The sequence below is a fragment of the Peromyscus maniculatus genome, chromosome 8 (assembly GCF_049852395.1).
Source record: "Peromyscus maniculatus bairdii isolate BWxNUB_F1_BW_parent chromosome 8, HU_Pman_BW_mat_3.1, whole genome shotgun sequence".
Classification (NCBI taxonomy): domain Eukaryota; kingdom Metazoa; phylum Chordata; class Mammalia; order Rodentia; family Cricetidae; genus Peromyscus; species Peromyscus maniculatus.
In genome coordinates, this window is record NC_134859.1 from 69347337 (window position 1) to 69360484 (window position 13148).

The 13148-nt window shown below is 42.7% G+C and overlaps 1 protein-coding gene across 4 annotated transcripts in view; it reads right to left on the reverse strand.

The window, feature by feature from the left end:
* LOC143266946 (schlafen family member 1-like) overlaps positions 1-13148 on the reverse strand; it is a 43629-nt gene that overhangs the window by 10545 nt on the left and 19936 nt on the right. For 2 of the 4 annotated variants that reach the window (XR_013041804.1, XR_013041802.1), the window contains exon 1: positions 8960-9158. Coding sequence is in view for 2 of the 4 variants with exons in the window: in XM_076543001.1 (XP_076399116.1) it covers positions 3575-4639 (1065 nt within the window). In the remaining 2 variants the exon portion in view is untranslated. Of the gene's footprint in view, positions 1-2817; positions 4679-8959; positions 9159-13148 lie in introns of those variants that run through there. The other 2 variants (XM_076543001.1, XM_076543002.1) reach the window with 2 other exon arrangements.

Consider the following 13148-nt stretch of genomic DNA (forward strand, 5'->3'; position numbering starts at 1 on the left):
TGTGTACATCCTACTTCACAAATGAGTCTGTCAGATACACTAAGCCTATAGGCTGAAGATGATGCCCCAACACTGCGGAGAAACCTCAGGTGACTGCCCAGGCAGCTGGCTGTTTCTGTCAACTTACAAATTTTTTGGAAGTTGCTTGCATGCACTTCCTGTTTTTTTATTTTTGTTAGCTAATATTATTTCCTTCTTGGGTCTCTGAGAGAGTTGAAGATTAGTTACTTATGGTTGAAGATTAGTTACTTATAGTTGAAAAATTAATTAGGATAGAAAGTGCATTAGATACATCTTGGAATTACCAAAATAGGATAGATAATGGAATTATTTTCTCTGATTTGTCAAATACCTGTTTAGGTATTTATTATTTGTATATATTGTATATAGTTATTGTACTTTTGTATATAGTTTTTCTTTTGTTAGTCATAACCTTTTGCTTTTTTTTTTATTAAAATAGAAAAGGGGAAATGTGGTGGTAATCTAATTATACTGAAATGTGATTTTGAGTGTATGTTAATAAATAAAGTTGTCCGGGGGTCAGAGCTATTAGAGCCATAGCAAAAGTGTGGCGGTGGTGGCACACGCCTTTTATCCCAGAAAGCCAGCCTTTAATCCCAGGGAGTGGTGGTAGAAAGCAAAAAGATATATAAGGCGTGAGGACCAGAAACTAGAAGCATTTGGCTGGTTAAGCTTTCAGGCTTTGGAGCAACACAGTTCAGCTGAGAGCTATTGGGATGAGGACACAGAAGCTTCCAGTCTGAGGAAACAGGACCAGCTGAGGAACTGGTGAGGTGAGATAGCTGTGGCTTGTTCTGTCTCTTTAAATAGACTAACAGACAGGAAAAGGGGCCCTCATTCGGGAAGCTGGGACACCGCAGGCGGAAGGGTGAGATTTTGGCTCTGAGCTCTGACCTCTCGGCTTTCTCTTTTGCATTATTTCTGTGTTTCTTATTTAATAAAATGGTTGGTTACATCTATAGCCAGTCTTTGTAAAAAATCTGTGAAAGATTCTTTTGGGCCTTGCATAACCTTTGTAAATGACTCAGGTTTATTTCCTGGTTTCTCAACTCTGTGCCATGCATTCAAGGCTGCTGTTCGACATAAAATTAGGGTTTGGACATCATATAAACATTGTGTTTGTACTGAAGCATATTGGCCTTCTCCAATAAGCTGATCCTGGCAAACTTGTATTCCTTTATCCCTCCATTGTTTTTCTATGTTTTTAGCTTCATCCATAAACCAAGTTAAAAATTGCAGCCTCTGGCTGGGTTCAAGAACAGCTTGTGCCAGCTCCTGCCAGTCCTGTGGTACAATCCTATTATATGTTGACGAAGACTTTAACATTTGCTTTACATATGGGGAATGCATGCCATAAGACACTATTGCCTCCTTAAACCTTTTTGAATCCAACATTTCAATTGGAGCCCAAATATTTTGTGTAGTCATTTGATCAGGCAACAGCTGTACGGTTACAGGATAAATTAAGGGTGACTGTGTGAAAACAGGCTTTCTTTCTGCAACCTTATGATCCAAACTTGAAACAACTTCACTGTTAATTTCTTCTGTCTGAATTTTTACAGGCTTAACAAGTTTTTCTAAAGCTGTCATCCTGGCACTTAAATTGACTATCTTTTTAAATTGTAAAATGAGGATAAGTATAGTGATAAACTGCATAATTCCAATAATACTAATCTTCTCATATAGTTGTTCCATTGTTAGACTGCCTAAAATTTCAAACAAAACCCATTCTTCCAATGTACACATAAAACCCATTTTTTTTCCCCGAGACAGGGTTTCTCTTGTATAGCTTTGAGCCTTTCCTGGAACTCACTTGGTAGCCCAGGCTGGCCTCGAACTCACAGAGATCCACCTGGCTCTGCCTCCCGAGTGCTGGGATTAATGGTGTGCGCCACCACCGCCCGGCCAAAACCCATTTTTTTTTAAATGTGGAAAATATTTCTCTTTTAAATAGTTCATTTAAAATATCTGATATGTTGTGACTTACCAAATCTGCGTAGAACAGTAGAAATCCAAGGAAATTTCAAAATAGCCACCTAGTATCCTAGTTGTGAATCGAGAGAGAGAGAGAGAGAGAGAGAGAGAGAGAGAGAGAGAGAGAGAGAGTAAAGTGTAGCTGGCTAAAGCTTAAATCCAGCCACGTGTTCCTTCTTGAGCCGAGTCAAGCCTGGGCTCTGGCTTCCTTAAGCTCCCACCACATTTGTTGGCTTTGCAGGCAGGGGCCCTGTTCGGCAGGACAGGCCTGAGTTGTTTGTAGCACTGGCTTTAAGCAAGCAGCTCATGGTTAGTCCGGCCTGAGGCCAAGAAGACCTGGGCCGGGGCTAGAGAGCCGGCTGCTTGGGCTAGGGAGCCGGCCCCAAGAGGTTTTTAATAGATTCTCATTGCATTGGGTGCCAGATGTAGATGTAACCACCCGTCTCATTAAAATAAGAAACACAGACCCAATGGAAAAGAGAAAGCTGAGAGGTCAGAGCTCAGAGCTAAAATCTTACCTCCTGCAGTGCTCCTAGCTTCCCCGAAAGAGAGAGCTATTTCCTGTGTCTGTCTTTAAATAGTCTTTCTGTTCTGCCTTCTCATTGGTTGTAAACCCAAACACATGACTGCCTGTAAGTACCTCCCTCCAGGTCTTAAAGGTTTATGTCTCCAATGCTGGCTGTATTCCTGAACACACAGAGATCTACCTAGCTCTTCTACCAAGTGTTGGGACTAAAGGCGTGTGGCGCAGCAGCAACAGCCGCCGCCGCCGCCGCCGCCACCACTACCACCACCACCACCACCACGCTCTTGCTATGGCTCTAATAGCTCTGACACCAGGGCAACTTTATTTATTAACATACAAAGAAAATCACATTTCAGTACAAATAAAATACCACCATAAAGAAGGTTTAGGGAGAGAAGTCAGTGGAAAGGGGTGAAGAGTGAAACAGTGAACAACTGAGGGAAGGGTTGCTGAAAGAAATGCCTACAGCCTGAAGAGAAGCTCAAGCTGGAGATGTTGGAGTTTTCTCTGCACAAACAGAGGTAGTTGAAGGAATCACCAGTTGAAAGGAATATCTGCCCCAGGTGGATGGCAGAAGCAGTTGAGACACCAGGGCTCCATTGTGGATCACTGAGTAATGTCAGGACTGAGGAACTTGCCCCAAATCTGTTGCTGGAGGGATTCACTCCAGGTTCCCCAAGCCCCACAGTCCCACAATCCACTTATAAAATGATCACAGACACTTATATCACTTATAAACTGTATGGCCGTGGCAGGCTTCTTGCTAACTGTTCTTTTATCTTAAATTAACCCATTTTTATAAATCTATACCTTGCCATGTGGCTGGTGGCTTACCAGCGTCTTTACATGCTGCTTCTCCTGGTGGTGGCTGCAGTGTCTCTCCCTCAGCCTTCCGCTTCCCAGAATTCTCTTCTCTCCTTGTCCCACCTACTTCCTGCCTGACAACCTACTTCCTGCCTGGTCACTGGCCATCAGTGTTTTATTTATATAGAGCAATATCCACAGCACAAATCCCAAAGAGAAACTCTTCCAACTTCCCTATCCAAATGTATTCTAATTGCTAATTTCCCTTCCTGTTGCTGGCATGCTTTCCATCAGGACCTTGACCCATTCCTCTGTGGTAAACCTCTTGACACAGCTGTCTTCAACATGCCAGGAATCGGGCTCTGCAGCGAACACAGCACAGCAGAATCTCTCCACTCTGAGTGCACAGACATAGGAACACTCATCTTCTGATTTGCTGACTGGGATAAATTTGCATGTGTACTTTATCTCCTGCTTCTCCTCACAGAAGTGAGTGACAGGAAGCTGTTGGATGCACCTTTCTATTTCACACTTTAGCTCCCTAAGTTTGTTCTCATCTGCTTTAAAACCAGTAATTTGCTTTGTTTTTTCATCCAAACCAATGAACAAATATCCTCCATCAGTGTTGGCAAATGCAGAAACAGTTAGAGGGAGAACCTCTTTAACTCGTTGTACCAACTTATTTGTTTCAAATGATTTATATTCAACGTTTTTGGATTCACTAAAGGAGAATTCTGTCATTTTTGTGAGTTCTGTCTGGTCAAAAACAGCAGCAGCTTGCTCTTGCACATGGAGTTCTTCTTGCATGTTCTCACCAGGTCTTTCATCCAGCAACCTTGGGTTTATTGGAGATCTTACTCTAGGGTTGTCTATGTCTTTGAAGAATTGCAGAGCAGTACGCAAGTCCATTTTAACACAGGAGGCCCCCTTTCTCATGTACAAATTGGTGGCAATGGTGATAGGGTGTAAATCAGAGATAATCAGACTCCTTGATTCCACATGAATGATAAGAGAGCATCCTTCCTGCTTGAATTCTAGGCAGTTCTGAACAAGTGGAAGAATAGTCATAAAAGAAGTATCCAAATCTTCTCCTATTCCATGTAGGTCGATGTCATAGCCTTCATTTTCAATATGAGCCTTGACCTTGCCCCCTCTAGAATTCAGCAGAGCACACACAGCCCTTAAAACGTTTGTATTCTGTTGCATCTTACGCCTATTCTCCATTTTCTTCCTACTTTCTTTCCCAAGAGTGACTTCTCCTACATTTAGAACCAGTTTAGCAGAGGTACTTTCTGGATCAACAGTGATGTTCATTTTTTCAGCAGCCCTTCCTTTGCAAGCTGACTTTCTTTCCTGTAAGACAGACATAGATTAGAGTAAGGTGGAAGGGGATAGAGCAAATTCCAAACTGAGGAGCAAACAGCAAAATTGTCCCCTGGAGGTGTTCCATGGGACTGGTTATTAAGCAAGTGGGGGAAATGGTTATTTGGGGATAGATATTTATGCCATGATAAAATATATCAGTAGTGAATTCTCAGGTATTTTGCGATACTTCATTATGATCTTAAGATTAGTTAGTTATAGTTGAGGATTAGTTAGTTATAGTTGAAGATTAGTTAGGATAGAAAGTGAATCAGGTACATTTTGGACTTACCAAAATAGGATAGATAATGGAATTATTTTCTCTGAATTTGTCAAATACAAATGGACTAGACATTGTTTAGGTGTTTATTGTTTGCATATATGGTATATAGTTATTGTACTTTTGTATATAGTTTTTCTTATATTGTAAATTTTTCCTTTTTTCTGTTTAGTAAAATAGAAAAGGGGAAATATGGTGATATTTTATTTGTACTGAAATGTGTTTTTATTCGTATGTTAATAAATAAAGTTGCCTGGGGTCAGAGCTAAGAGCAAGCCATGGTAGAAGTCTGGCAGTGGTAGCACATGCCTTTAGTCCTGATCACATGACAGGTAGATCTCTGTGTGTTCAAGGATACCACCAGCATGGAGAAACAGGTCTTTAATCTCAATACCAACCATAGAAGATCTGGAGGTCTGTATAGACAGGCAGTGACAAGGAGGTCATGTGGTTGGGTTTACAACCAATGAGAAGGCAGAACAGAAAGTCTATATAAAGACAGATACACAGGAAGTAGCACACTTGCTGAGGAGGACAGCAGCGGCAGTGAAGGGTAAGCTTCTTAGCTCTTACCTATTGCTCTGACCTCTTGGGCTTTCATCTCTGCATTGGCTCTGTGTTTTTATTTAACAAGATGGTTACATCAGCAATGATCCTTCTTTATTTTTTACCTCAGTGATTTATTTCCTTCATAATATTCAATATGGTGTAACTTGAATTCTGTGCCTTTTCTTTCAATAAACTGCAAGGTCAATTTACCTATGTTTTGGGGGATTTTTATCAAGCAAATTTTTGTTACAAAACCACTTATGCTTTTTTTTTTTAAGTAATTTCTGATGTTAGTTCATCAGTTATCTGCTTCCATGGAGAGTCTCTTAGCAAAATTGCCCCTAGGTATCTAGGCACATAGAATAATAGAGCAGGTGAATTATCTTCCTTCTTTTTGGGAGTAAATTTGATTTGTAAACTTTGGCCATTGATTTTGAAGAGCATTGACTGAGTTGTGGTCCTCTCTTCCTATTAGACACCCACATATTTCCAGTGAGGTGGGGTTTTTATGGTTACAACAGAATCACTATGCTCCAATGCTTCTTTCCTTTCAAAAGTCATGTTGTGATTCCTCACTCCTATGGTAATGAGGCCTCTGGGAGGTTAGTAGGTCATGAAGGTAGAGTCATCTAAATGGACCCAGCGTTCTGATAAAAGGTGCTCCACACAGCTAAGCTCACCCTAGACCACATCATGTCACAGTTAGACACTGGCAATCTTCAAAGAAAAGACGATTGTCACTAGATCCTGAGCATGATGGCATCTTCATTTTGCACATCTGCCCTCTACACTGCAAGAAAATAAGGTCTATTATTCATAACCCACCAAGCTTGTGTCACTTTGTTACATCAGGCTGAACAACATAAGGTGGCCAGCCTCAGTCTCTGTGCATCTCACCCACTGGTGTTTTCCTTTGAAGACCCATCAGGATCAATTTTCCTGCAGACTGAGACCTAAAATTATTTGGCATTTGTCAACTAGTTTTTGTTGTTGCTGTTGGCTTAAGACCTTATTTATTTTTATTTTATGCATATGGGTGTTTTGGCAACATGCCTCTCTGTTACTATGCATGTGGTGTTCACAGAGGCTGGAAGACAGCATCAGACCCTCTGGGACTGGATGTTAGCCTGCAGGTGGGTACTGGGAACAGATCTCTGGTCCTCTGCAAGAGCAGCCAATGCTCTTAACCACCAAGCCATCTTTCTAGCCTGAGATCTCCCAGTTTTGAATATGGCTTTTTCTTGATTGGGCATACATGTAATTACCATCAACTTCTGACTTTTAGTTCAGTGGAGTTCTGTTTTTTTTAATGTTTCTGTGGGAGAAAGAGAATGCAGGAGTGCTCTCCTTTCTTCCAGCCTAGTGTGGGCTCTAACTCCTAAGCAATCCTCCTGCTTCAGTCTCCTGAACAACTGTGGTCAGAGTAATGTCCTATTACTCTGTTACTGTAGCACTCAAGTTAATTTATGGGTATTTGTTTTAAAATTTGCATCTATGAGGTTTGAGGTTCTTCCATTTATGATTATGGGTGGATAATTGTGTAGAGTGTAACAGTATCAAAAAATGATTCCAGAGGATGAGTGAGGGCCTGGGGTGTGGGGACCTCAGTGAAAGGACATTTGCCTGATGTGTACTGTGCCCTGGGTTAAACCTCAACCTATACAGAAAGTCAAATATTAAATGGATTCAACATTTTATGGACATGAACTCATCGTGGTTTCGCATCCTACCAGAAATTGAAGGAGAAAATTTAGATTCTTGCTTTTCCATGGGATCACATATTATTCACAAGCAGTTTTGTATCATTATCATTAACTGTTAAAAAAAAAAAACTTTAACAGGCTGCATTATCCTATATGTGGCATTAATGTGTTAAAGAGTCCCCTGTTACTGTAACTGTACTAGTACTATGGCTCAGTGTGACTGAGGCTTGGGGATGCTAATCACATCAATTTTCACTAAGCCCCAGTGTTCCCTCATGGAGTCCCTAGTCCTATACACAGTATGGTTCCGGCGTTTATAGAGATCTGCTGGAATGGTGAATGCCTGTCATCTCAGCTTGCAAAGCTGAGTTTGAAGACAGCTTGGGCTATATTTTAGAAAGATTCTGTCTGTTTGCAGGGTAGGCACTGGGGTGGGGGGATAGGAAGGAAGGCGATACAGACACCAAACAAAAACAAAACTGAAAGTCTACTAAGCCACGGGAAAAACAGTTTCATTTCTGCTCAGTTAGAAGATGCAGCCTCACACTGTTATGTGCATTGCTGAGAAATATCTGTTCCTCATTTCCTCCTAACCCCTCCCATTCAGCATCCCCTCATTCAGATCCTGTCCTAACCCAGAACACCTGGTTCACCCCCAATATGGATAGGGAAGAGGAACCACATCTCACCACAAAGTGCTAAAGGAAGATGCTCCTGTCCATGTCACATTTGGGACTCAAGGGAATTATAGTGGAATCATCTTATAGAGAGTCTGTGAGCTAGCCTGGGACCTGGGCTATCTCATTTCAACACCTGTGGCTATAATACATTTCAATGATTTAAAATCTCTCCCTGGGGTATCTATCTGGAAAACAGTCCTTAACTACTAAGCTGAATCTGGAGCCCACCAATTCTGGTCCCTAAATGAAACTCACAAATCTCCCACAAGCCTTGAGTCTGATTTAAACACTAGTTGTTTCCTTTAAAATTCATTAGAGTGTTCACTGGAGAAAATTCTCTCAGAGCTGAACTCAGAGCCTTGACTGTCGTCATCTTTAGCAGGAAATGGGTGGCATTCAGACAGATGTCCCTAGTTCCCCAAGCAGTGCAGGTTGGCAGGAAGGCACAGAACGGAGGGCACAGGAGAGGAAGGAGCTGCCTCTTGGGAAACAAGTCATCGTGGAGCATTTCCTGCTGGGGTGACACTTTGCCTCTCACTTGGGAAGGCAAGGCTCTCATTCTAGAGAAAAACCCTCCAGGACTCTCATGGCCTTAGATCTTTTTAGTGCTGGGATGGCAAATTTCCCCTAACTACCCACAAAGTTAGGCCCAAGAAGATGGAGCACCCTCAGAGGGGCTTAGAGACCTGTAGAAGCCTGGCCTGTGCATCAACTCTTCCCCCTGCTTCACTGGACCCTACTGGACCCTCTCAGAACCTAGGCTCCCTCTATCATGGATCCGTAAGTACCCCAACCGAAGCAGACCAAGGATTTTGCTCTCATCCCATGCTCCCAAAGCTTGCAAGCCCTCAGCAGCTGTGAAGGAGGCTGTGAAGGGGCCAAGGAACCAAAGTTCCCAGAAAGGAGACAAAGCTACAAGGATCTTCTTTATGGCTCTGGGGTGCACTGGAAGTCCCCCACCTCATCCCAGAGCCAGCAGAGTGAATTCTGGTTGGGCATGGGAAATAAGGACTGAAGATGTTGAGATGGAGGGGGCTGCCATGGAGTGTGGCTCACTTACCTAAAAGATGCTCCTACAAAGCTCACTCGGCTCCTTGAAGTCTACAGTGACTTGGCTGTGCTGTAGACTCCTGCTGACCTAACAGGAAACTTCAAGCCTGGGACAGACTCCCACAGCAGAGACTTGGTGGCTGTCACCAGATTTCTTCAGCAACTGGGTTGGAGAATGCGAAGCTAGAGTGCTGTGGTCGCTCTAAATTTCCTTTTTTAGTGTGGACCAATTCCTCCACTCTCAGTGCTGGTTTCAGTTTTGGAGAAGCCGTGTTTGATTGGTCAGTGTCAATCCAGGAAGTTTGGTAACTCTCTGTAAGCTCTTTGATCCCTTTCTGTGACTGTCATTTGACCTGTCAGAATTGAAGAACTGGGCTCCTTGACTTGGTAACTCAGTCTTCATAACTTCACCCAAATCCCCAGGGTAAAGCTACTATCTCTACCCTCAGACAGAGCAGGAGACACTAGGACATCAAGAACACCTGTCACAGTCTTGCAGGGAAAGCACATGGAGATGGAGCCAGGGGAGGCAGAGGAAGAAGCTGGCTAATCGGGTGCAAGCTGCATCTCCTAGCTCTTTGGGAAGATGGGTTTCTGTGGGAGGCTCCAAGGGCTACCCTAGGCAAACAAGACTTATCTACCTCTTTTTCTTTGTGCCCTCTCTTATGTTAATTATGGTCATACAAGTTTCTCTGACTCACAACATTTGAGATCCACAAACCAGGTGTGAAGAGGAAGGTGAGGCTGTAGAGTTGAGAGGAGCAATGAGATGTAAGAAAACAGAGTGAGAAGGGAGGAAGAGGCTAAGGTGAGAGGAGGGGGAAGGCCAGGGGGCAGGAGAGAGGGTCCTCAGAATCCCCAGATGTGGTGCCTCTCCACCATCAAGCTCAGGCAGGTCAAAGAGCCTGTGGGTGACTCGAGCACACTTGCTCAAGACATCCCAGTTGAGAGCTGATGGATCAGAAGAAACAAGACTTCTGCATCTGCAATCTGTCCCGTGCCCCTCCCCACACCTCAACCCCTGTAAGTAGAATAAATGTTAACTTCCTGCAGCCGGCTTTGGATCATTTCTTACATCCCAGTAGTTACTGCAACAATGCTGCATGCATTCTGTTGTCTTCTGGCCTTTTCATCACTGGTGTGCTCCTGAACTGCTGGATGCTCAGAGGAAATGGTGCCCAAGACCTTGAACCGAGGCTTGATCTATGAACACAAAGTTGTGTCCAGGTGCCCATGTGCACCTGATGGACAGGCTTTCCATCACTTGACATTTTCACAATTTCTCATTTTCCTGAGTCAATGAAATTTCATTTGCATCTCACATGTTGCTAAATATTTATTGTTATATATATCATATGTCTGTAATATATGTATACTCATATATACAATAGGGAATGTCAGTCAGATGTAAAGAGAAATGTAATTATGCAATGGAGGCAGTGGTTTTTTAATCTAGAAAAAATTTTCACAAAAATTTCAGATAGCTTTTATGTGACATGATTTTCCTTGGTGTGGAAACCTTAAATAGACCCCAACACAAACCAACAATCTGCAACACACTGAAGGGAATGCTAGACTGTGGCTTGAAGGAGAGCCACACACCACACACACACACACACACACACACACACACACACACACACACACACACACATTCTCTCACACACAAATAAATACATTTAATTTGAACAACCTTAAGAGTTTCTGGTTTCTTAGTTCTAGAGGATAACATCCTTGGGGCTAGCACATGCTAATTGCTTTTTGCCACTAAACTACATCTTGAGCCTAGATTGACATAGCAAAGTCAGTCAGTGTGTTTAGGTAGAAGAATAACCATAGTGCTGTATCCCTAGTGTTCTTGTTTTGCAGTAAGGACATACCACAGACTGAGTGGCTTAAAGTTCCTGTGGTTAGGGAGTCCTAGACCAAGATTGAAGCAGAGCAGAGTTCATTCAGGGGCTTCTCTACTCAGCTGCCTGTCTTTGTGTTCTGCCATGGCCATGTGCTCATAAGGACAGAGGAAGCAGGCAGTCTGGCATGTCACCTCATAAGGACACTAGTACTGTGATGTTTCACCCTTAGGACTTTGTTAACCCTTGCTCACCCCCTTAATGGCCCCATTTCCATATTAGGCCTTCAACATACAAAGGTGGTGGGTGAAGATGCCACCCTGGGTTTATAAAACTGACCCACGAGACTATAACAGAAGGAGGGAAATTAACAATTTAAGAATAACTTATTGAAACTAATAAGATGATGATTATGCTTAAAAGTTTCAAGGAAACACATCTCTGTTCTGGTCAGTGAGAAAGTTTCTACAAAGTTTAGCTAGGAGGGAAGACCCACCCTGATATGGGGTCTTTACCCAATGATCTGGTGTTCTGGGATGAATAAACAGGGGAAGGGTACCAGAAAACTAGCATTCACTGCTGTCAGCTTCCTTAATTTGCACACAGTCGGACCTGTCACCTCCCACGCCATCTTTCATAACTAGACGTCCTCTGCCCACAACTCCATCCCTGCCATGATGGACTCTGCCCTGAGGGTGTTGTTATAGCAACCAGAAATGTAAACAATACTGTATGTTAGAGGGCAACAAGTACAACTCAGCTGTAAACATGGGATAGACATTGATTGGCTTTGGGGGGTTGGAGTGATTCATAGGGGTTGAACCCAGGTCATCTAAGTTACACCCTCAGCAAACACTTTTATATTTTGTTTACTTGTTTAACACAAGACTTTGGATGTAGCTTAGCCTGACTAGGCCACCTTATATAGCCTCTTATCAAGCTCTTAATTCTACCACATTTCCTCCTAGGGCTATAGGCATGTGTCATCAAACCCTGCTGAAATTGATTTAAAAACAGTTAGATTCATCTGTTTCATTTCATGTGTATGAGTGTTTTCCTTGCATGCATGTTTGTGTGCCACTTGTGTGTGTGATTCCTGCAGAGGTCAGAAGAGGGCATTATATCTCATGTAACTGAAATAGCATATAGTTTTAAAGCACCATGTGAGTCTGAGAAATGACCCTGGGTTTTCTATCAGAGCAGTAAGTGTTCTTAACCACTGACCAATCTCTCTTCCCCACTAAACTCATTGAATTTAAAGACTCCCCTTCCCATATATGTTGCCGTGGGGGCTTGTGTACACTGTTGTGTCGAATTTTGCTCTCTATGAAACCCTGAGATAGCAATTTTATGATTGACCTATAATTTCATTCTTTGGAAAATGAGAATTAGATTTTATTATCACAAGCTAAGCCTATTGGCACACAACTGTAATCTCGACACTTGGGAAGTTGAGGCAAAAGGATCATGAGTTCCTTCTCATCCTCTGTGGCCTACTGACTTCAAGACCAGCCTGGACTACACAAGCCTGACTCCCTCAAAAACAAAACAAAACAAAATTGTTTTTTCATTTCATTTACTATATTAAGGCTTAGTCTGAGTCATTCTAAAAACAAACTTTGAAGACAATAATTTTGTTTTTTCCACCTCTTTTGTGATGTGATCCCAAAGCCTTGGAACAGATTGATACTGAGGCCTGCTCGTTTTCTTCAGGATTTACCTGAGCATTGGGCCACTGTGCCATAACAATAGTCACTTATACTCAGGACTTGAAGCAGTTGTGAGTCTTTGCAGTATGCACAACCGTTGTAAGGGAAGAAAATGTCTCTATGAGACTGACAGGAATGGTAATCCATAAAGACACATATTTAGATGGCAGTTTGGTTGGCAAATCACATCTGCGTTTCAAAACTGTAATAGGTGCTTCCCACCATTGGGCCCTGGCACTTCTGCAACCATGGCCTTTGCCTTGGCTTTCAGTATCAGACAGAAGCTCCCTCCCAGGGAGGTGCGGGGTTGGGGTCAGGTGATATGACCTTAAATCCAATTGGAGAATGAGTGAACCCAATATAGTCATGCCATTATCACACCAGAGGGCACATTATTGTTCTCTATGTAACTGGAAGTACAATAGTTGCCTTTGATTTTGGTTTCTATGTCTGATTTTACATTTAAGGTTGCTTCACCTGTTCTGAGTAATCCTGGGATTGAGCACATAGGGTTCTCACTAAGGAAACCCACAGATACAATAGGGATAAAATATGCCTTCCTTAGGCCAATGGTGGTGGCACACACTTTTAATCCCTGAACACAGATGGCAGAGGCAGGCACATCTCTGAGTTTGAGGCC